Source organism: Gekko japonicus, unplaced genomic scaffold (genome assembly GCF_001447785.1).
Source record: "Gekko japonicus isolate JY-2015 unplaced genomic scaffold, Gekko_japonicus_V1.1 scaffold1131, whole genome shotgun sequence".
Lineage (NCBI taxonomy): Eukaryota > Metazoa > Chordata > Lepidosauria > Squamata > Gekkonidae > Gekko > Gekko japonicus.
The window spans coordinates 162,340-189,703 of NW_015161986.1; the positions used below are offsets into that span (position 1 = coordinate 162,340).

At 43.0% G+C, this 27,364-nt stretch overlaps 1 protein-coding gene across 1 annotated transcript in view; it reads right to left on the bottom strand.

Annotated features, from left to right (window-relative positions):
* The window catches only part of EBF2 (early B-cell factor 2), a 326,760-nt gene that overhangs the window by 90,307 nt on the left and 209,089 nt on the right, over nt 1–27,364 (bottom strand). The window contains exon 7 of the mRNA XM_015429806.1: nt 3,124–3,205. Coding sequence (XP_015285292.1) covers nt 3,124–3,205 — 82 coding nt within the window. The remainder of the gene's footprint in view (nt 1–3,123; nt 3,206–27,364) is intronic.

Below are 27,364 nucleotides of genomic sequence, written 5' to 3' on the forward strand. Positions count from 1 at the left end.
AAAGTTGTGAGTGAGCCATTTGGCTATTGCATAAATTAGTTTGCTCTGGATCCATCCTTCCTGAGCTAAGACAAAAATATGTGAGCTGGAGGCTAAAAAACTGTGAGCTAGCTTACACTAACTCAGCTTAGAGGGAACACTGGTCACCATTGTAGAGAAAAGTGAAGTAAATAAATAAATGTAGCTGAAGATTGGTGGGGGAGGCAGATAAAAGGTAGGTTGGTGGATGGGAAGGAGAGAAGGAAGCAGAGAAAGGTGAGGATATCAGGCTGGCCTTGAGGAAGGAAAGATAAAATAGTGTGGGGAGGAGGATACAGGGGAAAGTAAGAACCCTGCAAGTCCTTGAGGGTTCCCCACTAGGCAACCGGGCACAGTGGCCAGCACCTCACCACGGGGCCATCGTTTTCTTGGGTAGAGACTGGTAGAAGGCGGGAAGGAGGGAAAGCTGAAGATGGGATGTGGAGGAAGCGGGAAATGGTAGGTTAGCTGGTAGGTGGGAAGGAGAGAAGGAAGCAGGAAAAAGAGAGAGCCAACAGGGGCTTTCAGGGAAGGGAAGGTCCCCCGTCATTAATTATATATATTTACATGTCATTTGGAATATAGGTCAGGTCCATGGGCATGCCATGCCATTGATGACACCAGTCCCCTAGCCAGGATTTTGTGGCTTGTGGGGAAAAAGTATTCTGGAGGGGCTGCCATTATTTGCTATAATTTTTATTTATTTATTTATTTTATGACATTTATACCCCGCCCTCCCCGCAAGTGGGCTCAGGGCAGCTTACATAAGGCACTGAGTGCGTTCAGTATACACATTACATAATATAATTTACAGAATTAAAACAACTTAAAACAGCTTAAAATCAGTTCGGCGGATGCACATAACTCCTAACATCTTGTGTAACAGGGGGGAAGGCTGGGGTGATGGAAGGATGTTACCCCACCCCCCGGTGGTCTCTCTTTACAAAGAGCGGTGGTGTAAGTGGCTGTGGCGGCTCCTACTCAGAAGCTTGGCGGAAGAGCTCCGTCTTGCAGGCCCCGCGGAACGGAACTGCACAAGGTCCCGCAGGGCCCTGATCTCCTCCGGGAGCTCGTTCCACCTGGTAGGAGCCGGCACTGAAAAAGACCTGGCCCTTGTTGCCCCAAGCTTGGCCTCCTTGGGGCCCGGGGTCACCAGCTGGTGTTGTGACCCCGACCGAAGTGCTCTTTGGGGAATGTATGGGGAAATGCGGTCCCTCAGGTAAGTCGGATCCAGGCCATGGGGGGGTGCACACCCCTGTCCCTTCCCTCCTGCAAGCTTTAAAGGGCCGATTGGCTGAAGGGCCCTTTAAATCTTGGAGGAGGGAGGGACAGGGGTGCATGCCACCCCCACTTCTTCTCAAAAGCATTTAAAATATCTCTTTAAATGCTTTTGGGAAGAAGCAGGGGGCCTTTAAGAAGGGGGAGGCTTTAAGGAAGGAGGCAGAGCCCCCAGTAGCCCCACTGTCACTATGGGCCTGACACTAACAACATAGTGGCACTTTAAAGCCTGATGGCAATCATTTCAAATACCACCACCCCTTGTGAATGCTGGAGGCAAACAACTCTTCCTATAATGGGTGAGATTTCTAAGCAATATTAAAACTTGCTCTGATTTTTGCAAGGGCTTCACCGTCAGTGAAATTGTTCTGTATTAAACCTAGGCTATGTAGAGAATTTTCAGAGTAGTTGAGATGGTATAAAACCATTCGAAGCCTTTAGCACACACATATATCCATCTGTCTTGCTGGAGGCTCTCCTCAGTGTTTTGCGGGTGAACACTGTTCTTCCAGCTACCTATGAGAAAACCCAGTTCCTCTTCCATAGGATATGACAAAGGCTTATGACACAAGTGTGTGCATCTTTTGCAGGCAGCTATTGGCTTGTAACCATACCATGATGGACACGAAATAAAGCACACTGCTCCTCCGTGATAGCAGTATTACAACTGTCTTAAAGGGTTTTAAAACTGCATTTAGTAGAGGGAAAGATGAATACATATACACACAAAGCATATGTGGCCTTTTTTGTTTGTTGGTTGGTTGGTTTAATGGAAAGAAAGCCACCAGGAAAGCCCTAGACTTTCAGGATTATTTTATCCTTTCTTGAAAGCCACTTTTTCAGTTTAGGCTGGGTGTTCACATGTTGCAGAACTAAAGCTAACCTTTAATCTGTTAAAAAGCTTTTCTTAAAAACAAAGAAACAAACAAATGGAAACCAAAAAGGGGAGGAGAAGAAACCCAGTTTTTCCAGCCCACTCCCTTAATAAAGCTATCCCACAAGAGCAAAAGTTTCCCCCCACTCCTTCCTTACAATGCACTGACTACTACCAAGCTTCTGCAGCAGGGCTGTGGCAACAGCCCTCATAATGGCAAGGGCGAAATCGCCGTCAAAGTGTTATGGCCGTACACAGCCTTAAACAATTACGGTGTGGAAAGGAGAAAGAAAGAGGGATGAGATTTAGTGCCTGTGTCTATCCCAACCCCCAAACCCCCCTTCCCCCAATGTTTCCAACTTGACACACTTCACCTCCCTCTGTGTTTTTATTAGCTGGTATTCTCAATACATCAGCGACAGCTATGATGAAACCAGTGGCAGATTTTGCTGCAAAGCAGCTGGGTCACTGTCCCATGGGCCTTGTTGCCTTTACCATGCAAGATCTTAAAGTGACCATGCCTGGACCAGCTGCCGTTTTGAAAGATCCTGAAAGGGACGTTCTGAAAGTGTTAAATATAGCGAGTGGAGGGCGGGAGGGGGGGAGGATGACTTGCATACAGCACACAGAGCTACTTTGAAAAATTCAGAGTACCACGAACACAGTCCCTGCTATGGGCAGCTGTACACGCAAGTGTCTTGCTTCTGGGTGTCAAATCAAATATATGTCGCCGGTTGGCACGGTACATCACTTCTCCTCTTGGGGATTTGAAAAGGAAAAGGGGAGAAAGCAAGGATTAAAGGCGACAAATGAAGAAAAACTTTAACAATATATGATGGGGTTTATCATTTACTGTCATCTCATTTATTACCCACAGTGTCAATGATGAGCCACAGACTCGAGCACCGAAAAAGACAGACAACTTACTTAACACGGAGTCCCATAACGCTTACCTGAAACCTTCGCATGTCTCGAGGGTTCCCGGCTGTTTTCAAACAATTCTGATTGCACTTGAGGAAGAATTTTAAGAAGAATCTGTAGGGGGGAAAGAAAGAAACGTGTGTGACATCTCCGGCTTTAAAAATTAGCGTCTGCTATTATTTACTTGCTTTGTGTCGGTACAATTGTGCCCCGTGGCGGAATCCATCAGGGGATGTCAACAGACTGTTTAAAAGGATGCTGTCAATTAAAACAGATTAAAATGACATTTCGGGCTGAATTTATTTGCCCTGCAAAGTAATACTTAATGTTATTAGAAGCCAGGGATCCCTGAAGCCTTTTAGCCCAAAGTCAAGGGAGAAAAAAAATACAACGGATTGATGCTCCCCAAGCATGGGCAAAATAGAGTCCAAAAAACTGTTTGCTTTATTGGGATTAATTAAATTTGAAACAATAAATAAATAAATAATAAAGGAGTAAGAGAGAGAGACTTCTTTCCTTTTAAGTAATCAAAAGTGCATGTGCATGTTCACAATGAACAAAACTCTATATATTATACCTTTCACAGTTGGAACCTGTCTGGAAAACCCAGTTCTTGTACCAAGAATCTTGGCTTGAACCTCACCAGGCACCACTATCATATTGGTGAAACCTCAGCAATGTTAGCTGAAGGTTTTGTTTACATACAACAGTCTGTCTTCCACTGATGTAAAAGCCAAAGGGGTTTCATTCTTTAGCTTAAAGGTATAGTGGAAACAGCGTTCCGTGCACATTGGTGTTTATTCATGCCGGCCACATGACCACAGAAATGTCTTCGGACAGCGCTGGCTCTTCGGCTTTGAAACGGAGATGAGCACCGCTACCCTAGAGTTGGATTCGACTGGTTTTCGAGCAAGGGAACCTTTACCTTTACAGGATACAAACATAATTTCCATATGGTATATTATCAGATATACCCTAGCACCTGCAGTGCATGAAATGGCAGATTGTGCAGCACATGATACCTCAATGTTCATGTGCAATCATTGATGGCAGATTGTGCAGCACACGATACCTCAATGTTCATGTGCAATCATTGACAGGATACATTCATTACCTACCTACAGTGCCATCTTAATCAAAATTATACTGTTCTTAATTCATGGGTGAAACTCTGCTTGAGATTGCACTATGAATGTCTCTAGAGACCCTGGGGAGGAAGGTAAACCCTGAAGAAGGACAATATTTCCCTCCTCAAGTGCAGAAACAGCCCAAGTGGTTTTACCAGGCACAGGTACCAGAAAATAAGGACTGCTCCTCATCAACAGGAGCAGTTAGGCTATATGCCTATATTTATATCTTATTTTACTCAAGCCTAATGTCCATTCCACATGAGGTTGTACAAACCTGTGAGCAAAAATGTCCACAACTGAAAGTTCCATGGGTATGGACACACACAATATGAAGAAGCCCTAATGAACCAACAGATAGTTTTGAGCCTGGATGAGGGTGAAATGTGTAGACAAGCTAATGGAGAATAGGTCCAACAACAGCTATTTGCCATAACCTCTAAATATAAGTTCTAGGAGGTAGTATTGGGGAAGGCCTCAGCCTCTATACTCTGTTTGTTGCTGGCTGCTAAGTGAAACAGGATGCTGGACTAGATGGCTCTAGCCTAACCTATCTCACCAGATTATTGGGATATGGCATTGAAACAGGAATGGAAAATTATTCACATCTCATTTTTCCTCATCCTGACAATTCCCATTGAAATGGGCAATAACCACTGGATGTGACGAGCTTTCTTAATATAGTGGAAAAGATTTTTGTGTCCCCCCCCCCAGCAATCCAATTTTTGCCCTGTTTTCCTCTACATGTATTTGCCACCTCTGCAAATGGTTTGCACCATTACCTGAAAGTATGTTCAGGATTTATCTGTCATTTGTCTTGGCATAAAGGCTCAGGGACAGGAGGTGTGAATGATACTCTGGGAAACATGCGTCTGTGGAGTCACATGATCTCCTGACCATATGGTGGTCACATACAGCATGGCAGCTTTATGCACTGATTAACAAAATAAGGGGACAGGGATTCTTATCTGGCAGAATCACTGTTTGACCCAAGACTAGTCGATATATACTGTGCTGCAAGATTTTGTTTGTATTTTGTGTGAGGTATGGAAAATCCTTAGTCACCTAAGCAAAGAAGTGTCCAAAAATCCAGACTAAAGTAAAAAAGAAATGATATACAGATTTTAAGATTTGATCAGCCATTTCTCAAAGTTCCCCATCAGATATATTCATAAATGCCCTTATCCCCCACAAAAAAAAAATAGTTGAAGTACAGTTTTAAATGTACCTCAGACCATCAAGAAGATCCCCCTTTTTTGGTTTCGTGTGTAATATGATACACCTGGAAACTGGGAAACTATTATCACAGCAAGAAAGAGTATGAGACTGCGGACTGCAAGCACTCACCCACGGTACAGAATGAACAGTACATCTCTCTGTGACCTACTATTCTGTGCTACATATTTGTGTGCAGCTGCTGGTGAGTTTTGAAATATCTGAACTTGCCAAAGGAAGAAGAACAAAAGCCTCTTGAACATCGTATTTTTACAATCCAAACAAAAGGCGAGACAGTGTTTATTTCTGTTCGAAATATTATCATGAGATATGGTTCTGGTTGGAATTCTGTGCCCCCCTCCCTTGCCCTGGTGTGTCCTAGTGGTACATTTAAATTGCAAGAAGGAAAAAAATCCCACAGATTTAACTGGGACACAGAAAATTCATGACGGCTGCAGGACAAAATAAAATGCATTCATAGAAGGGAGCTGAATAGTTGCGGGGAGGGGCAGGAGTTGAAAGTCAGCTGGGAGCACAATGAGCAATTTATTTATTTATTTCCCTTGCTGAGTGCTTGTCTAAAAAAAAATTCAGCTTTTGCAGTAAGTTAAAGTCCCAGGTGAGCTAGGCCTAGTTCCCTTTCTGTTACTATGACAACGAATTTTTACCGCAGTCCCAAAGTCCCTTCAGAACTCACACATTCATGCCTTGAATTAGAACTTTAAAGGAGAAAGATGTATATTTTTCTCCCAAGGTTTACCAACAAGAACAACAAGCCTATAAAAATAAAGCAATGACTCTCCCCCCGCTTTAAAAAAACCCAGTGTTAAATCTCCAATATAACTGTAGTTATGCCAACTTTCAAAAACTGTGGATGCTCATCACCACCAGACACAAAGGAAATACTTTGGCATCTGATTCATTTATGAGCATTCTTACATGAAACACAAAAAGCTACAGAATGTAAGAGGTAATAATATCATCCAAATGTTCCTTGAAAAGATTTCCTATACTCTTTCACTGCATTAAAAGATTTTGCATTAAAAAGAAAACAGTGGTGAAGAAAATAGAGAAAACCTGTCTGTTTGGCTTTTTTCCTAATGTGTTTCTCAAAAGGATAATTAAAACTTGCTTTATTCTTCCAGTTATTTCTCTATTAACTTTTCTTTATGTCTAATACAAAGCATTCAAACCTTTGCATGGACAGTACTGAAGCTTAACATTTATCACATGTTCATCTAGCACTTCCTCCAAGGAGTTCAGAGCAGCATACATGGTTTTCTCCTCCTCTACTGTATCTTCACAACAACTCTGCGAGGTAGGTTAGGCTGAGACATAGTCAGGGCTTTTTTTGTAGAAAAAGCCCAGCAGGAACTCATTAGCATAATAGCCCACACCCAAGAGCAGAAACTCATTAGCATATTAGGCCACACCCCTGATAGCACAGCTCATTAGCATATTAGGCCACACCCACATGTTACCAGAAGTGTGGTCATCCAGCCACACCCACCTTTTGCTTCTTATTCTGTTTACCTTGTTTGTTGTCAAAATCCAGGGCTTTTTTTGTAGCAGGAACTTCTTTGCATGTTAGGCCACACCCCCCTAATGTAACCAATCCTAATGAGTTTCTGCTGTTGGGTGTGGCCTATTATGCTAATGAGATCCTGCTGGGCGTGGCCAACTCAGGAGCCAGCCGGAACTCCGTTCCTGTGCGTTCCTGCCCAAAAATAGCCCTGGACATAGTGATTGCTTAAAGGTCTCGTAATGAGCTTCAGCGAGCATTTGAAGCTGGGTCGAACTATTAACCATTATAACCACACTGGCTCTCAATCTCTCTCAATATTTTAGTGCATGATATTCCTGTTTCTATTATTTCATTCTAGTTTGTTGGTGAAGTTCAACTGTGAGAGATTAATCAAATTATCCTTGTGGCAAGAGGATTCAAATTATCCTTGTGGCAATATTTCAGTGCATGATATTCCTGTTTCTATTATTTCATTCTAGTTTGTTGGTGAAGTTTAACTGTGAGAGATTAATCAAATTATCCTTGTGGCGAGAGGAACTTTATGAACAGGTATCTACTTAACTGGTTACACTGAAAACTGTACAGAGGATCATGTTGCTAAGGGTGAGGTGGTGAATGTGTACAGACAAATGTGGTACTTGCCAAGTATTCTATATTCATCCATGTTTCATACTAAGTGAGATTAATCAGCCAGTTGTGAGGAGTTGATCTGAAGTTTCAGAGTGCTCCAGTTCTCCAGAAGAAGGGGATTAAATTTCAGGGTGAGGAAGCAGAAGGAAGCCCCCTTCCCCAAAGGGCACATTTCCTATTCAAAAATTTATATCAGTCCACTTGGCCTGCATATTCTTCCGATTTCTTTAGATTTCTTTTTTCTGGGGGAAATAGGTAAGGATACAAATACAGATATCACACACACACAGTCGTGCACTGGAGATTCCTTAGAAGCAGATGCTTGGGGTCTTTATATAAAAATCAGAAATGGTTTTAGGCTCCACCCCCTGCTTCAACAAGCCATGCCTTTGAAAGCCTAGACTCCACCCACTGGGACCTCCAGTTGGCAGGCCATTGTATCCTGTCAGCTACTTTCAACAACATCTGTGTACCAAATCCAGCTAAAGTTAGTTTTAAACACATGGACCAAATCCAGCTAAAGCTAGTTTGTGACTAGAATGGATCTTCCATGTATTTTAAAACATTGGCTCCAGAGACTCTGCCCTTGTGGTAGAGCTGTAATTGAAACTTTACCTCATTTTGTATTTAGTTATTTGTATTCATGTACAAGAGCTAACTTTATATTGCCTTTATTGATCAGGTTTCCTCATTGTTCACATAATTTTAATCAGTTATAGCTTTTTGGCTAGTAATGATAGGCATATGACTTTGTCTATGTTAAAGTTTATATCTGTGCCCTTAGACTTAGACAGGCATTTTAAAAAAAATATCTCTGGGGTTATGTATTAGTGGGGGGGGCATGTGGGCCCCTTTGTGGATCTCTCAGGTGATTTCACCCACAGAATTGCCACCCTGCATGGTAATTAGCCCTAAAAAGAACAAAGATAGGCAGCCCATCCCATGTCAGTCTTTTTTTCTTTTTAGAGCTCATTACAACAGGGCATAGTTGTTTCTGAACAGCAAAATGGCATGGTTTTGTGGTTTTTTTTTAACTTATCTTCCCCTTGCATAGCCCTGCTCCAAAATTGGGACCCCCCCCCCCCAGGGCCGATACTAGCATTATTAAAATGCTAGGAAGATCCAGTCACGGATTGTCCATGTTTGATGTCTTGTCTGTTTTGACCCTAACTTTCATAGAAACAAAATTAATTCTAAGATAGGTGGAAGAGAGAAATAACATTTTAAGTATAAAGGAGGTGATTTAATCATACACTTACTGACCTGAAATCAGAGCAGTGTATGAATGTGCATGTTCAGTTTTACATTTGCCTTTGCCCTAACTCAAATGTCATGATAAAGCAACTGCTTTATTTGTTTAAACCCAAGGATGACTCAGTCGTGTATAAAGAAGAGGACTGGGTGAGGCATCTGATCTTTAGGTCAAAAGGGGCATGCAGGTCAAAAGAGGCATGCAGGTCAAAAGGGATTTTTTAGTTTTTTTTATTTTGCCAAGCTCTTCCATGCCAGATATCACTTGGCTGCGAGAAAACCATTTGTGGGGGAAGAGGCTATAGGGAGGTAACCTGTGAGTGTTAAAAGGGTTCCATTTCCTCACTTGCAGTGCCCTGCTTTGATGTCCCCTCATCCATTTTTTCTATGATTCTAGAAGAAAATTGTGCCTGCTGATCTGTTTGCACCTGAATCATGACATCCCTGGACTAGAGGAGGTCTGTGAGCTGTTTTATGTTGCTTTATGAGAAGAAACAAATCAGCAGAGTTCAAGTACAGTCCATGATAAACTTCAGTTGCTCACTATACTAAAAAAACAAGATATGGCCCAAGATGTCCAACTACCTTCTATAATTATTGGGGAGGCCCTTTCTTAAAAACACCAAGACCGGAATGCCTACAAGTGATAGCTGCAAACTATTTGAGCACTGGCCCATCAACTCACTTAAAAAAAAGAACGCCACATGGAATGTTCAGCATTTCAACTTCAATGGTTCATTGCCTACACTCTGCCTTATTATGGCTTTTTATTTGCTCAAAACCCCAGAAGAAACATTAAAGTGCCTAATTTTCTTCCTCTGGCTTTAGACTTCTTTAAACACTCACACATGAACAGGATTCTTTTTTAAAAAAATCTTTCCTTCAGTTGAACTGTGTCACTCATAACCCATGCACCCCCCACCCCACTCCTTGAGGAGATTTTCCAGTCAGTCTCTGACTATAGCTAAGCAGCCATATAAAAGAGTTCTGTGCATTGTTTTATATATACCCAGATATTTTACATGCTTGCATCTGGTAAAGGCATTAATATTTATTGAGGCATTACAATAAAAATGACTTTGGGGAAGAGGAAGGAAAGAGAAGGCAAAGCTTAACACCAACAAAGTATGATTTAGGGGTAATGGGAGAACTGCACAAAGGTGTTTCTTTTTTTAAACTGATTTTTATATAATTAGAAAGAAACCTTCACAGCTTTTCCTGGAAACAAATTCACATGGACATTAAAATAAACTGATTCCATTTCCTAGTTAGCTCATGGTGGTTCAAAAGAATTCTGTCAGCTATGACTCAAACTCACACAGAAAGGAGGGATGATCTAATGTTCCCTATTTCTCTTATATTCATTTATATTTTTTGCCAACAGTTTCAGTTCTCTGCTTTTCATGATTAATTTTGTAGACCTTTATTGTGTTATATGTGTCCTATGGTATTTATACACTGTTTATGCAATATTTCTACATATACTATAAAATTTATTACATTGATTTATTTATGCAAAAAAATTTTAAAAATTGTCATGGGAAATGGAAAACAGTGCAAAAATAAAGAATCATGAGCCTGACCCACACAACAGAAGCAAAATTGAAATGGGGACTTTCTTAGTTGAAACAGCAGGGATGAGAAATTCAAAATAATTCTTAGTTGTGCGTTGGATTCATGACATATTTCAGTCTTCTGGGTACTTCAGGGAACCCTTAGCTAATCTGACATGCACAGCTACCACAAAGAAAGATTCCGCCCTAACAAAGCCTTGAGAATACAAAGGCAGGCAAGGGCAATACAGTGAACAGGGCATTGAATTTGGGTATATGAAACCCTGAACCAGAGGATATAAACTGATGTCTGGGCTCTACCACTTCAAACTGAAGCTCACATGACTGAATACTCCTCAGTGTAAAAAATTACTTCCACACACAGCATAAGAGCCTAGATAAGATCAAAAAGTCTATCTAGTCCAGCTTCCTGCTTCTCACCCAGTGACCACCCAGATGTACCAGAAAGCCTACCAATCAGGTTACTAACCTCCAGGTGGGGCTTGGAGATCTCCCACATTCACAACTGATCTTCAGACTTCAGACATCAGTTCCTTGGGAGAAAATGGCTACTTTGGAAGGTCATCTGTATGACATTATACTGTACTGCGGTTCCTCCCTTCTTCAAACCCCACTTTCCCCATGTTCTTCTGAACACAAAAGGTCCCATTGAACTATCATCATTAACAGTCATTGATGAATCCATCATTTTGTTTAATCTCCTTTAAAGCTATCTAAGCTTCATTATCTATGACTCACTGACTTTGTGTGTTCTCTTCCTCAAGCAGATCACCTTTTTATTTATTTTATTTGTACCCTGCTTTTTTCCCTTTGTAGGGATCCAAAGCATCACATCACACACACACCCCAAACTTTATCCTCACATTAACAACTCTGGGAGGTAGGTTAGACTAAGAAATTGTGACCAGTCCAAGGCTACCCAATGAGTTTCCATGACAGAGCAGGGACCCTGGAGAGCCGCTGCCAGTCTGAGTAGACAATACTGATGGCCCAAGGGTCTGATTCAGTATAAGGCAGCTTCATGTGTTCGTGTGATTTGAACCTAGTTATCCCAGGTCCTAGCCCAACATCTAACTATGACTCCCTGCCAGGTCTCTAATATTTCTAGAATTAGCTGGCGCTGCTAGGAGTGTCTTGCTGTTCTGCATTGGGTAGCAGCTCCAACATGGTACCTGTAGATGCCATGTTGTCTGCCAAATTGCCAGTGTGTTTCCTAGTATCTACTTTCTTCTTTCCTAAAGTAAAAGCCAATCCTGGCTGTCCTCCACTTCATTAGAACAGGAGGTGTTTCAGAAAACCCCAGGGAGAATCACCTCTATGTCTGTAAGAAGCACTTGTTTGGAAGCAACGACCTCCATAATAGGAGGGTGCTTGGTTTGGAACTTCCCAACATTCTTTGATTGGCATCATGGTAGATATTCTATGGTTGGCTGTGTCCCACATGGCAGCCATTTTGTGATGGCACCTCTTACCTATTCTCAAAATCCAAAAGGGCCCAGGGTCTCAAGAAGATTGACAAATTGTGGTATAAGTCATGACATGGTTCAACAAACTCTAGATAGTTAGATCAGTTAGGGCAGAATCCAAACAAATGTTTCCCTCTTTCAGTAATCTTTTGGCACTCTGTGAAAACTTATGCTCATTTATTTAAATTGCCCTTAGTTATCTTCACTCACAATTGCCATACTGATTAGGTGCAATTTTATTTACTGATGTCATCACTGTGACATCTTTCCACTCACTATGTGATCCTTGATTGGGGAATGACTCATGTGACTATGTCAAGAAAGAAATCTAATAAGCAGTCAGGGAAAAATGGCTCCAGGGAAGCAAGATGCCAAACAGGATTTTAAGTAAGTGAATAACTGCACATTCAAACTGGGACAAAATGTTTAGCCTATTCAAATTACTAATTTCAGCCTGTAAAAAACCTAGCAAATACTGTGTTTACTAGAACACAGAGTGCTTCCTCCCAGGTGTGCTATGAAGAAGAAAAGCATGTCATATTAAATTCTTGTACAAGTTACAGGTATGAACAACAATTTAAAAACCTTTTCTTGTATGTGTGTGTGTGTGTCATCAAGTCGCTTCCGACCTATGGCGACCCCATGAATTAACGTCCTCCAAAACGTCCTGTCACTAACAGCCCTGTTCAGGTCTTGCAAACTGAGGTCCAGGACTTCCTTCACTGAGTCAATCCATCTCATGTTGGGTCTTCCTATTTTCCTCCTGCTTCCAACGTTTCCAAGCAATATTGTCTTTTCCAGTGACTCTTGTCCTCTGATAATGTGACCCAAGTACAATAGTCTCAGTTTAGTCATTTTAGCTTCTAGGGAGAGTTCAGGCTTGATTTGTTCTAGAACCCACCTATTTGTCTTTTTAAGACAGTGTCATCTTTTCTTCATGTAACTATGGATACTAATTTATTTACTAGATTTTTACCTCACCTTTTCTGGAAGGAGCTCAAGGCAGCATACACAGCTTTCCCTTTTAACTTCCTACAATACCAGTCAGGTAGACTAAGCCAAACAACTGGCACAAAATTGCCCAGTGAGTTTTACAGTGGAGCAGGAATTCGCCCACGTCCTAGTCCAACAATCGAACCACTAATCCACACTAGCCCTGCCAGATGAACCCTTGCCTTAGTAAATATAATCCCCCACAAATTTTTCTGTACCTCATCTTCTAATCCTGTCAAAGGGGAAGGTGCTCAGAACAGACTATGGAATCATGTCAGAAGGCATTTGGTACTGAAACAGGAAGGCTTGTTAGGGTGACCTATGCTGTATATTTGCTGTGAGCACATTGTTCGCCTTTGATTGATCCCATACTCTGATTCACAATTGAAATTCCACCCTCCTGAAGGAAACTGCCTGTGCTTTATGCAGAACTAGGAGTAAGGTCCATTGTGGGAAGAAATACAACGAGCTCTAGAAGGAAGCTCCAGGTGAGTGTCCCGCCTGTGCCTGGTGGGGTGGCAGAGGGAAGGGGAAAATAGAGGGAAGCAAGCCATGTTTATTTCCTTCTGCTTAGCTATAAGGCAGGGCTGTCTCAAATAATTTTGCTGCCCCAAGTGGGTAATGTGGGAGGACAGCCTCATGGTAACAGGTATGATTCCCTCCACCCCTGACTTATGTTGATTTGGGGTTATGCAGTGGCAGCTAAGGTAGAAAAGCACCTCCTCCTATGCCATGTCTTCTGGGTTCCAAGGGTCTGGAAAGTGGTTCTGTAGCCAAGTTACAGGGTTGCCAACTCTGGTTTGGGAAATACCTGTAGATTTGAAGGGTAGAGCCTGGGGAGGGCAAGGTTTGGGGTGAGGAGGGACCTCAGCAGGGTATAATTCCATAGAGTCCATTGCCCAATGCAGCCATTTTCTCCAGGAGAACTGATCTTGGAGATCTCCAGGTGCTGCCTGGAGGCTGGCAACACTAAGGGGAGGGCCAGACCTGTAGATTTGAGAGGTAGAGCCTGGGGAGGGCAGGGTTTGGGGTGCGAAGGAACTTCAGCAGGTTATAATGCCATAGAGTCCACTGCCCAAAGCAGCCATTGTAATAGCTGGGACATTTTCTGTAGGGGAAATGATGTGCTGTGGCTGGGGAACACGGTGATTTCTGGGAGATCTCGATGCCCCACAGGAAGACTGGCAACTCCAGTGACCGTTAAAGGGAAAATTGGGATATGTATTTTACCTCAGGACACATTCAATGACTCCCAACAGCAACAACAAACTGTTAAGTATGTTAGAGGCAAAGGCCAATCAGGCCACATATGCAAATGACCTCTGTGTTCCAAATGGCTACTGGGGGGAGAGGAACAGCAAACTGTTTAGAATATTGCAGGTGAGACTCAGGCAATGCAGCCACTGGATAGGGACAGCTTCTGAGTGACAGATCAGCGAGCCAACTGATTTGGGAGCATGTGGAATGTTCAGGAGAGTCCACGACCAAAACAGAATTATTATACAGAGAGATGAGAGCAACTGAAAGAAAATCCTCTTGTTACCACATAACTGGAGAGCAACTACGGAATGACATTCTGTCTTAGCCTACCAAAACAGTTATTAAGAAGACACTGATGTATTTACAAGGGGGAAGAGGGGGCACAATACGAATCACTTCATTTCTGTATAAAAATATTAATTGCCCTGGCAACAACATCTGAAGGGTCGTACTGAGGAGGGCCTAGCTTCCACCAACATCACTAGTCTGAGGACAGAAACTTTGGGTCAAACATGTCACTGTTGGCACCGTAGCCTCTTGAGATCAGCAGCCACACAGTCTTCCCCAATGTCATCATGCCAAAGAAGAAAGGTGTGTGTGTTGGGGGGGGGGGGGGCTAATCAGCCTCCGTTGTTCCCTTTCCTTTGGGCACCGCAGAATCTAATTTTTCCCCCACCCATAAGAGAATGGTGTTTTGAATTGGGCAACTATATTCATTTTCTCAGGATTAAGGTGTTGTCTTTCTAACCTTTCTCCTCTTGCCATCAGCATGTATTATCAGGGATGCAGTCACAAGGTTAGCAAAGCTATTTTTCAGCTGCCGCAGTCCATACCCTCTAACGCTTGACACATGAAAATAGGTTGCCTTTAGTGTTCCGTTAGGCGAGCAAGCTGCTAGCACAGCCCGTAACAAGTAAGGAGTAAAGCTCCTTTCACAGAGGGCTCCAACTATCATCTGTCCCACAGGCTAGCCCTGGCTGGAGTAGGACAAAAACTTTACAGGCATCTTTGGTGCAGGTTATTTTGTAAGCATCACCTGATTATGTATGTTTGGTACTATCCCATCCTTCCATCCCAAAACAGGATCTCTATGATAGCTTACTATCTAAGTTAAAAACAGAAGTGGAAGTCAGGCATCATAATGTTAAGGATAAGCCCATTCCCACAGCTTTGCCCCATTTATGATTTGGTTCATCTCCACTCCTGAGTATTTCAGCCAAAGATCTTTGACCAGGTCTCTAAATTGCAGCATTGTGCTAGTTAGTTCCTGTTATGACACTTAGAACAGCATTTCCCCAGCAATAGTGGATCTCTCTGGACACTGGGGAAGAAACAATTTAACAGACTTGGATTGGCAGCTCACTGGAAATCCTGTGCATTCAATCTGAGCAGTTCAACCTTGTGGGAGGGGGAGAACCCCGATTTGAACACAAAATCTATCTAACTGAAATCAACAAAGAATATCAAAAGTAAGCCACTGAAAATCAGTCACCAGTCAGATATACCTATCAGTCACCAATTTTTTTTAAAAAATATACTCCTAAAGTTTTTTTAAAACTGCAGTGTGTCTACCCAATTAGAAGAACACAAACAAGGTGGGGACCAGACTGGCAACTCATTCTAGAGTCACGGGGCCAAGATACTCCTAAAGTTTTTTTAAACTGCAGTGTGTCCACCCAATTACAAGAACACAAACAAGGTGGGGACCAGCCTGGCAACTCATTCTAGAGTCACGGGGCCACTAACAAAAATCTTCTGGTTGCAAATGATTAAATACATCTTAGTCCATTATTTGCATGATTTTAGTTATCTACATATACTTGCAATCCTGACTTGGATGTCCCAGGCTAGTCTGATCACGTCAGACCTTGGAAGAGAAGCAAGGTCATCCTTGGTTAGTACTTGGATGGAAGACCACCAAGGAAGTCCAGGGCTGTTATGCAGAGGCAGCCAATGGTAAATCACCTCTTTTCATCTCTTGCCCCGAAACCCTTATAGGGTCATCTACAGTTGGTTGCAACTTGACAGTACTTTCCACTGCCATACTTACTTGCATTAGAATAAACAATGGTTCTGAAGAAAAAAGTATAACATCTTAGAAGAAGCCTTAGAAGAAAGAGGATTGCCTCTTCTAAGGTAGCACCTGACAGCCATTGGTCATGTAAATATTAAAAATAAAACATCTTTAAAAATCTTCTGCCTGCTTAATTGGGCACCCCTTGTTTGCCAATCAAAATATTTGTGTTTGATTAATTCAGCCATGGCTTATTAAACATTACAGCCCTATATTTTATTTGCACATCACTGTTCCTTCAAAAAGCTCAGAACAATCTTTTAGACTTGCATTAACTGTATGAGGTAGGTAAAGACTTTCCCCACACCTCGTAGCAAGGTTCATTATTGAACCTGGCTTTATGATTTCCATTCCAGCACCTAAACACACATTTTACAGTAAGCTGAATCAAATAAATCCAGTTTATTTAGGAAAAGCCCTGACACTTGCCAAGATTAACTATTATCCAGACATTTTGGAGGTTCAGTTCAAACATCTAACAACCTAACAGGGTTAATTACTCTGATTTCCTGTAAATGGATTTAATTGATATTATGTCACTCCAGGTTTTATTCCCATTGTCCCCACAAATCTTCCCCTCTTTTCTTTATGGAAAGTACAACTGCAAATTAGAAGCCTGCTTGCATTCCATATCATAATAATATTAGGAATTTTCAGAATGGATTGCTGAATATTCAAGGTGGAAGCAGCAATTGGATTTGATAGTTGATTTATTTGTGATATTCACACGACGCCTTTCTCCCCAATGGGGACCCCAAGCTGCTTACATCATTCTCTTCTCCTCCATTTTATCCTCAAAAAAACTGTGTGACGTAGGTTAGGCTGAATGTTTGTGACTGGCCCAAGGTCACCAAGCATGCTTCTGTGACAGATATGGATTTGAACCTGGGTTTCCCAGATCTCAGTCCAACACATCTTAAATGCCATACACACCCAAATCAACCATCAGCTCTCTTATTAAATAATGACTATTTGCATTCCAATACTCATAGCTGAAATCCCACCTTTTCTGCCTTTTAGTCCCTCGATTTAGGACTCTGGTCTAGAACCCCTCATTGCCAGAAACTCCAGGACCTGAACTGGAACAATATCTGAAGCTGGAATCTTGCCTGCCTAGGGATTTATCTTGTAGGATGTGTACTCAGACATCAGATTTCTTGGCATGGGGGCAAAGTGATTTCAGGGAATACAGATGTGAAATGAGATTTCAAGATTATCATCAAGGCTTTAAAGTGTTCCTGTTAGATATATTTAAGATTAAATTGCAAAAAAGGAGTTTATTTTAAGAGCATATGCTGTTGCTATTTTAAATAATCTCAAAATAACCTTAGCAATGTTTTTGACACAGGTTAGTTGTATATAGGGAAAGGAATTTGTTTGAAAGGCACACCTGGTCCTGACCATTTAATTGTTTATAATTATAGCATACTGTTACCCTCCTTGGGTTCTGACTTGGACATATGAATATTTTAAATAAATAAAGATTTGCCAGGATAAGTTACTTTGACCCAGTTCTGCTAGCAATGTAATATTGTCCTTTTCAGGTGGGCTTGTGATGGGCATTAATGCTGCTGTTTAGACATTTGCTGCTTCTGACTATGGAGGTTCCCTTGAGTTACCTAGTAGAGACGAAAGTTATTGATGTTTTTTATTTTGCAAAACTTTCCAGTTTAGTGCCTTTTGGCTAGCTTTGGCTGGCTTTGTAAGTTGCCATGTGTCACCATCAGAAGTGCAGAATAACAGTGCTGCAATAAATATATATAGTGGAAATTCACCCACTTGGCCTCTCCCAATATGACTTCTGGTAGGGTAAGACTGGAAGTAAAAATGGCAATGTGTGTGTCAGGCTCTGGTATTCCACCAGAATTGATTGGAAATACAAAAGCACACTCAACTTTTTAGGAGTCTGACGGTGAGCAATTGTCTCCTTTTTTCTTTCTTTCTTGAATCCATGTCTGGCTTTCTAACCTGTGGATCCATACCAAGCGCTGCTGGTTATATCCAGTTACTTCCGTAAGATAGTTATTTGCCACTCTAACACTCACTAGGAACAAAGGATCTCCAAGGAAAACTAGCTTGTTTTTGCACTCCGATGAAAATCTGACACCATTAATAAAAAATAATAATTGAACTCTATGGGCTTGGATTGAAAATGAAACACTACACTAACAGCATGCTTGTAATTGCAGTTGTTCTTCCAAAATGTCTTTGGAGAGCTCTTTGCAATATGAGCAGTTTCCCTTTCTCCTTGGGGGCTTTCCCTTTCTTTTCTTCCCTAATACCACCCCTCAAAATAAAAACTTTGTCAACTTGAAAGACAATCTATTACTACCCTCTGACTGAAATACAGCCGAGCTTTTCATCATAATTTCACAGTGGTAAATGGAGGATGGTTTACACATACAGCAACAACAACAAAAAAAGATGGGAATGAAGTGGCAGAACCCTAAGTAGGGTTGCTAGCTATTGGTTGGGAAATATCTGGAGATTTTGGGGGTGGAGCCTGGGGAGGGTGGGGTTTGGGGAGGGGAGGGACCTCAGCATGGTAAAATTCCCTAGAATCCACCCTCCAAAGCAACCATTTTCTCCAGGGGAACAGATCTTGATCACCTGGAGATAAATTGTAATAGTGGGTGATCTCCAGTTACTACACAGAGGTTAACAACCCTATTGCCAGATCTATGTTGGAAAATTCCAGAAGATTTGGGGGTGGAGTCTAAGGAAGGTGGAGTTTTGAGGAGGGGAGGGACCTCAGTAGGGAATAATGCCACAGCAGCCATTTTTTTTCCAGAGGAAGTTATCACTGTGGTCTGGAGATCAGTTGTAATTCTGGGAAATCTCCAGGCCTCTCTAGGATGTTAACAACCCTAGCCCTAAAATGAGACAATGGACAATCTCACATTTTTTAAAATTATCCTCTAAGCAGGTACTGCACATACACAAAACAGACATGCACTGTCTCCATTTGCAGTCCAACTCCCTGTTTCCAGTGTCATCACTTGAAAAAAATCTCCTGAAATCCATGGAAAACTGAAGAAAGACCTCACTCTGAAACCACTGAGAACCACTACTAATCAGACTACCAGGGTCAATAAAATGCTGTATTGTCTTGTAAAAAACAATAACATATTTTGTCTCATACAGTACACAGCTGTACCCTCCTTCAACAAGTGGGGGGTCACCCCAGAAGGATCTGCATCATTATGGAAGTTTCTGAAACAACCTCCATTTTGTTCTAGGAAGGCTGCCTTCTAACTGAATGGGAAGCTGCATCTTTGAACATAAGAACATAAGAGAAGCCAATGTTGGATCAGGTCAATGGCCTGTCCGACGCTCTGTCACACAGTGGCCAAAAATACCAGGTGCCGTCAGGAGGTCCACCAGTGAGGCCAGGACACTAGAGGCCCTCCCACTTCCCCCCCCCAAGCACCAAGAATACAGAGCATCACTTGCCCCACTTTGCTTTTTTGATAAACTCCCCTGCTTTCCAGCAAGCTCAAAAGCTTCTATACCCAGGAAAGTGTCATCTGCAGAACCTCATGTACATCAACTCTTTGCACACTAGAGGTGCAAACTGTCCTGCACTCTGTATTCAAGCCCAGTCAGGTTCCCCTCAAAGTGGTACCAGACCCATGGCTCTGGGACTGGTCAGGCTGAGAGCTGGAACAACAAGGTTTGTGTCTGGCAGACTGGTTTCTCCAGCAAGGCTGACTTCCTAAGACTCAGTTTAAGTAGGCTGGGTGGTCATTTTGGTCCTCCTCAGCCACCAACTGTAGCTCCTTGGGCTCATCCCCGGGGACTCTGACTCACAAGCACTGAGGTGGACAGAGGGGGTCAATGAAATGGCTGCCAAGCCTACCACATGACATCACTTTTGGGGGAAGAAACAGAAGTGACATCAGTCATCTCTAGAATCTCTAAAACTCTATGGTTATACCACAGAGTTTCCAGTGATTCATAGAGAGGTGTTTCAGAGGGTGCATTTCAGTGTTCTCTAGCAAAGGGACCTTGAACTCTTGAAAGCTTATACCCTGAAACGTTTGGCAGTTTCTAAGGTGCTACTGGACTTGAAGAGATGTGTGATGTCACTTCCATTTTCTCCTGGAAATGATGTAACACTGTTGCTGATGTGTGCCCCTCCCATGTCCCCGCTTCCCCAGTCTCCCATTGGTTGCTGCTACTCTGAAATAAGCTATGTAATCAACTTTAGTGCAATCATCTGTGGAAATCAGCACAAGCCAATGCTGCCATGACACAGGGCATACTAACAATCAGCTCTACAGTCAAGGCCCATGTTGGGTCCAAACTAGACCCATGTGTCTACCATGACAGGCTTGCAATCAGATGGCATCTGAGAGTTCACAATAAGAACTCAGTTCCAAAGCATGCAGAGCCCTAGTTTGGATCTGGACCACAGCATGGGGGGATGAGAGTTTCAGCATTCTCTCCTGTCCATTTTCCTGACCTAAAATGGCCCTGGGGTCCTTATTTTCCCCATTTTGAGGGGCTACATGTGCAGCCCCTTGAAAAACCCTTGCACCCAGGAATGCTTGAGAGAAACTCTCCCCCCCCCCCAGACACTAATCTCAGACCATTAATACATCCAGCAGCTGCCTAGTCAATACACTTACAACAGAACACACACACCCCAACCCTACTTGGGCTACTGTTCAAATGATACAATATACACACTTCTTCTTACATGTGACATTGTATACCAGTAGGAAGGAGCTTAGAGTTACCCTCAATCCCACAGTATTGTAAACCACTTTGAAGAAGGAAGGAAGATGTCTAATAGACATTCTAAATAAATAAAATCACCTCTGTGCTTGGTTTTAGAAGAAGGGAGGCAAGGACTGAAGGGAAAAAATGCAGCCACTGAACATCCTACAAGTATTTTTTTCCTGACATCCATTTTTTTAAAGAAATATAGAATTCAGTGTTAAAGACACAGGATTCAATTCATCTTCATTAGTCTTAAAAGAAAGAGGTGCAATTACTGAACTACCTTTTTAATTTTCTTTCTCCTACATAGGATTCTGGGAATGGTTGGAAGGCAAGTGCTACTGTGACTTCACTGAAGCTTCACCAGGCCTGGGGCGGCTTGCTAGTTCTGGGTTGGGAAATACCTGGAGATTTTGGAGGTGGAGCCTGAAGAAGGTGGGGTTAGGGGAGGAGAAGGACTTCAATGAGGTATAGTTCCACAGAGTATCTTCCAAAGTGCCCCTTTTCTCTAGGTGAACTGATCTCTGTTGCCCGGCAATCAGTTGTAACCGTGGAAGATATCCAGCCACCACCTGGGGGTGGCAACCCTAGGTCTGGGTCGGGTCAGGTCAGTGCTTGGATGAGACACATCCTGGGATCTTCAGGCATCCCAGCTTGAGCTCATGAAGGAACAGAGGTAGGGTTTAATGCCATCATACAAATAATTCCTTCTCATGCATGGACAGCTATATTTTCCTTATTGCTCCAACAAAGTAAAGGTCCTGTTTTTAACTTGCCTGTTAGCTGCTACTCATTTGGCTTTGCACACTGAACTATCAGAGTGAACTTTGGTATGCAATTCTACATTAAGACTACAAGTATGAAAAATGGATCTGTTCCTCCATCAGTTTCCAAGTTCAGAAAGTAGAAGAGAATGGATTTATACCCCGCCCTTCACTCAGAGCAGTTTACAAACTCCTTTCCCTTCCCCTCCCCACAACAGACATCCTGTGAGGTAGGTGGGGCTGAGAGAGCTCATTCCAGAACTGTCCTTGAGAGAACAACTCTGCTAGAACTATGGCACGCCCAAGGTCATCCAGCAGCCGCAAGTGGAGGAATGGGGGAATCAAACCCAGTTCTCCCAGATTAGAGTCCGTGCACTTAACCACTATACCGAACACGTACCCTCAAAAGCTCACTGATGAAAATGGGAACACTTTGGTTTTATTTCTAATATTTCCTTACTCTCAAAAATGGTTCCTTGGTCGGTCTGTCTGTCTGTCTGTCTGTCTCTCTCTCTCTCACACACACACACACATGCACACACACACACACACACATTTAGCAAATCCTGGAGACCCTGGTTGGGACCTCAGTGGGGTTCCTCAGGTTGGGTTCCTAGAGATTTGGGGGTGGAGCCTGGGGATGAGGCTTTGGGAGGTGAGGGACCTCAGTGGGGTAAAATGCCATAGAGTCCACAAACATAAACAAACAAGGCTGTGAGGTAAATTAGGCTAGGGGGGGGGGGAGAGAGAGAGAGAGAAAGAGAGAGAGAGAGAGTGAGAGAGAGAGAGAGAGAGAGAGAGAGAGACTGACCCAAGGTCCAGTAGGGAGCTTCCATGATGGAGCAGGGATTCAAACCTGGACCTATAATATCCCACTCAGACCACTCCACTATGCTGGCTCTGATCAGTGCAGGTCAGATTACCACCATCTTCTAAACCAGTCTTGCTGCTGGGTCCTTAACTATGGCTCGATATGCAGCAGTTAGCAGGGGAAGCATCCCTAGCAGAGAAATAAGAGTTATCATCTAACTGCTGAAAATGCAGCTGCTCTTAGTGTCACAGTGATAAGGGCCAGCTGCAAAGTTGTCCACTTGAGGGTATTCTGTGGGACACTGAGTTTTGAAAAGGTGTTAGGCAACTGACCCTAACATTTAACTGTTTATGGAGAATTTACTGATTGTTGGACTAGAAAGCTGTCAGAGGGTTTTGTGGGGGGGTTTGCCGCACTGTATCATGACATTTGCAAGCACAGATTACAGATTATAAATACTAAAGGATTTACTTTCCAGCATTGAACTTCAGGGCTTGAGGAAGAGCCAGGTGTTGAAACAGGATGCATATCCAGAACCCCGTAGCCTTTGTTGTGTCCTTTCAGTTACCCGTGGAACTCATTTTATGGACATTCCATTTCAAGCATAGGACATATACCTCAAACTCATTCTTACTTTTCCAGTACCATCTACTGCAACCTAACAGACTTTTTCAATGAACATTCTCTTACAAGTGCACTTGTGCACATCAAAGAGTTATTAACTTTGTTTAATTATTGTGTAATTTGTTGGATTTTGGCCCCGTTCACACGGAGCATTTACTGTGCTGAAGGCACGATAGTCCCGTGGATTTTCCGGGCGCAATCACACCGGAACATCTGGGAGGCATAGCGCACCCATGGCGAACCCATGGTGTCCCGCCGAAGATGCACATTAAAAAAGTACCTGGGACAACCAACTGGCAAATGGTTTGCCACGGGCTGCATGCGGACTCCCCAGGTGTGATCGTGCCGGTGCATGGCTTTCTCCCCCATCGTCCTCTTTGCCACGAGGAAGCCGCCGTCGCGTCTGATCACATAATGGCACATCAGAATGCGACGGCGCAAATAGCCACGCTCCCCCCCCGTTTTCCAACATGCCATTGAGTGCTTTCAGCATTTTCCTTAAGTCATCTCATTCTATGATACAGTACTTAGTTTAAGCTTTCTAATCATTTGAAATAATTGGTGTCAAAATATTGTCTATCTTTCACAGTGTGTTTTCCTTTATATCGATAGTTATTCCATCATGGTCCCCTCTTTGCTTGTTAACCCTGGTAATGATGCACCAGTTCCATCCCTTGCCTATTTGGAGGGTACATTGTACCATGGTATCTGCCTTGAGCACTGAGAGGTCACAAGGCATCTCAGCACATACATTTGTAACACAAGTTTCTGTTTGAAGTTCAAGCTACAGTTTGACTACCCTGCCCTTTTCTTAGACAGGGAAGAAAGATGCAAAAAAATACAGCACAAGGTGGTATTTGAAGCCTCTGGAACACTGCAGTTTCTCAGCATCTACTGATGTCTTCATTGCAACAAGAAGACCGTTGGGGGAATCATCAAAGACTGCCTCCCCCACACACACACTGTCGACGGCTTTGAAAACAACAAAACGTTCAACCTCAGCTGAGCCAGATAACACCTCTACCTTTACAGCAAATTCCCCCTTCTCCCCCATATCTTTATGGAAGGCTGAACATTGAGCACCAATTATGCCAATACCACCCACCCCCCTTTTTGCCATTGACTGGTCCACCGGTTTTTACTACGGCTGCCAGATGGTAGAGGCCGACCCGTTAAAAACTCTCGACTCTGCTATTTAATTCTGAACTTTGTAATAAGTTCCCTGCAACTCCTAGAGAGGCAGCAGCATGTACATTCAGAGACAGAATCAAGGTTAGGAACCTATTTTACACCTGCCAGAGCAGATAACACTCAGAGAAGGGCTTTTGCTCCTACACTAGTCTGGAGCACTACTAGTCCCTAAACTGCAGTTATAGGGAATGAAATCTGAATTAATTTGCTAAGGGAGTCAATTTACAATCAAGCATCTTAGGTCCACATACATTCCCTCCCTCCTTTATCTCAAAAAGTCTGTTCACTGGGTGGTTTTTACACCTATTGCACTTGTGGGTCTTAGTAACCAATGACCTTGAGTTTGAACACTGATGTAGCATTAGAGTCCGGTGACAGATTTATAGAGTGGCAGATACCGACGCCTCTCCTTTCCCTAAGACAGGACAGCATCCAATGTTTGCTAGCATCATTAAACTAAAACTGACTTTTCACCTGCTCCCATACCATATGCAGCTGCAAATTTTTAAATTAAAACTATGAAGCCATGCATAAATTTACATATATTACAGACTAGCCTCTCCATTTAACATGCAAATGTACTCCAATGTTTCAGAACACCTTCTGTCGCTAATTAATTTGCTGAATTATAATTAGACTAATCCTGCATAATTAATAAGCACAGATTTTTTTTAATTTGTAAGCATCTTGATGAGATCATTCACTTCCTTCTATAAACTGCTAAGTAAGTGTTAAAAAAATAATCCTGGAAAGAACATATGTGAAAAGGTATGTTTGATGCTATACACAAATTCAAACAAGCGGGCAAGATAGAAGAAAGTCAAGATCAATTTAGCAATAGCACTTCAGGAAATTAGAGACCACCGGTAAATTATTTTCAGGGCACAGAGAAAACGCTCTCTTCCTCACCAACAAGTTTCTCCTTTGTACGCTCAACCCGCTGGATTTTCCTAGAGTGTGCATTTAAGAGGGGAAGGGATTACAAGCATTAAGGAGCAATGTGATATGAACACGCCCTTCCACATCAAACAATTGCCCCGTACATGATAAGCTCTTTTGATGGCATTTGGAACTGTTTTCCTTGTCGCTGCCAAAAACAACGGAGATCGTTCTAGTGGAACAATTAAGTGCCATTTGTATTGGGTGTATTCAATAATAATTAGAATGAAGGGGATCACTTGAACGCTGGAGAGCTCAGGTCTGAAAGGAAAGTGTGCCGATGAGTAAAGATTTTTTATTTATTTTTTTAAGCTGTCATTTGAAAGAAAAATGGCAAGCACATCGCTTAGTCCAAGCTTAGAGCCCAGGCTGCAATTTCATTAAATGAAGGAGCAAAGGGAGTTCGGAAGACAAAATACTGCCTCCAAGAAGAACAGAGCTTTGGGGTATATTTAATGAAGAGTCGCACAACCTAGAAGGGTTCTTCCTAAATGGCAGCTGCCCAAGGGACACTCCCCCTCCCTTGACTTTAGAGGAACATTGCCTTGTACCCCAAAAATGTTAACTTGCAGAGCATGGAATGAGCACTCTCCTCTGAGGATTAGTAGCTCTGCCGCATCTCTGCACCAGGAAAGATCCAATATCCAGTTGCACTGGATGCAGAGAGATGACACAGTTACGCACTCCCAGAAATTCTTGATAGGAAAGGAGGCCAGGCCAGAGTAGTGAATCACGCAGAGCTGCAGCAGAAATGCTCCTCCAGAGGCAGGTCATTCCGCTCAGTCTTTGCACTGAGAGATTGAATGGTCCAGTCATACCTGTTGCAGAACTTCTCATCCCCAGAGGGTAACTGGAGGGAGGCAAACCAGAAGCAGTAAATCAGAAAGAGCTGCAGCAGGAACCCCCTTGTGTGACGGATTCTTGGGAGATATGTGGACCTCTAATGATTCATTTCATGTAGCACATCAGTGTGCCCTGGCACACATTTTGGGAATTATTGACCTAATTTTTTCAGTTCTCTTTGCCCTTGAGTTCTCTGACATTTCTCTGCCCTTCCTGAACAATCCCGGATGGTCTTTATCAGAGTGAAGACTGGCTAAAAAAAAAACACGAAGAGGAAAAACTCAGTTCACCTATGTAAGTGTTGAAGGGGAGGCGGAGACAACATCTTGTTTAGTAAATTGCCTGACAGGTTCACAGTGGAACTGAAACAGATATTCACAGATACTCAAAAGTTTTCTGAATGTCCCAGTATCAACACTAACATTTTGAAAAATCTCAAGTGTTTGAAATTCAAGTGCTTTGACCTTGCCAGGATCTTGTGGTTGTTGTGGCATGACTGATTCATGAAATCCTCATGTGCTATCAATTGTTAAACACTGTCAAATGCTAAACACCACTGCATTCCAGCCATAAAATACTCTCTCTCCCTTTTACGTTTATTAAACCGAGCCTAACTAAATGAGAAGCTGGTTGATCTGTGTTCAGACCTCTCCAGCAGCTCCTAAAGGGCAACAGCAGATCTGACAGGGCTCTCATTCAGACCAAGGAGGTGGTTCAAAGAGAAGAAAGGGTTGAACCCTCCAGATAGTCACAAAAAGGCAGGGGTCATTTTGTAGAAAAAGAGGTGCAGGAGCTCATTAGCATAACTCATTAGCATAACTTATTTGCATATGCCACACACCCCTGGCATCACCGAATGTGTGTCAGAAGGCAACACCCACCGCTCAGGCTCCACTGGACTGTTTTGGATTGCTAGCTATTGGGGGGGGGACGTACAGATCTGCCCTTGCAGAGGAGGGAGAGCTTGTACCTGAATAAAACCTGGTCTTAAAGGTGCCACTGGACTGTTTTGGACCGGAGGGCTGGGGGGAGCTCTGCAACTTACCTGGCCGCTTCTTGCTCTGACTGAGGGCTGCTGGGAGCAGGGGGTGGGGCTTGTTGCATGTGCCCGCCCCCTGGGCTCTTTACTGCCGGAGCTCCGCTCCTGTGCGCTCCTGCAGGAAATGACCCCTGCAAAAAGGTATGACTTCCACCCCCACCCCCCGCAATTGTTTCCCCTTGCTAACGCCAGCACCTTGAGCACACCCACCCCATGCAGATC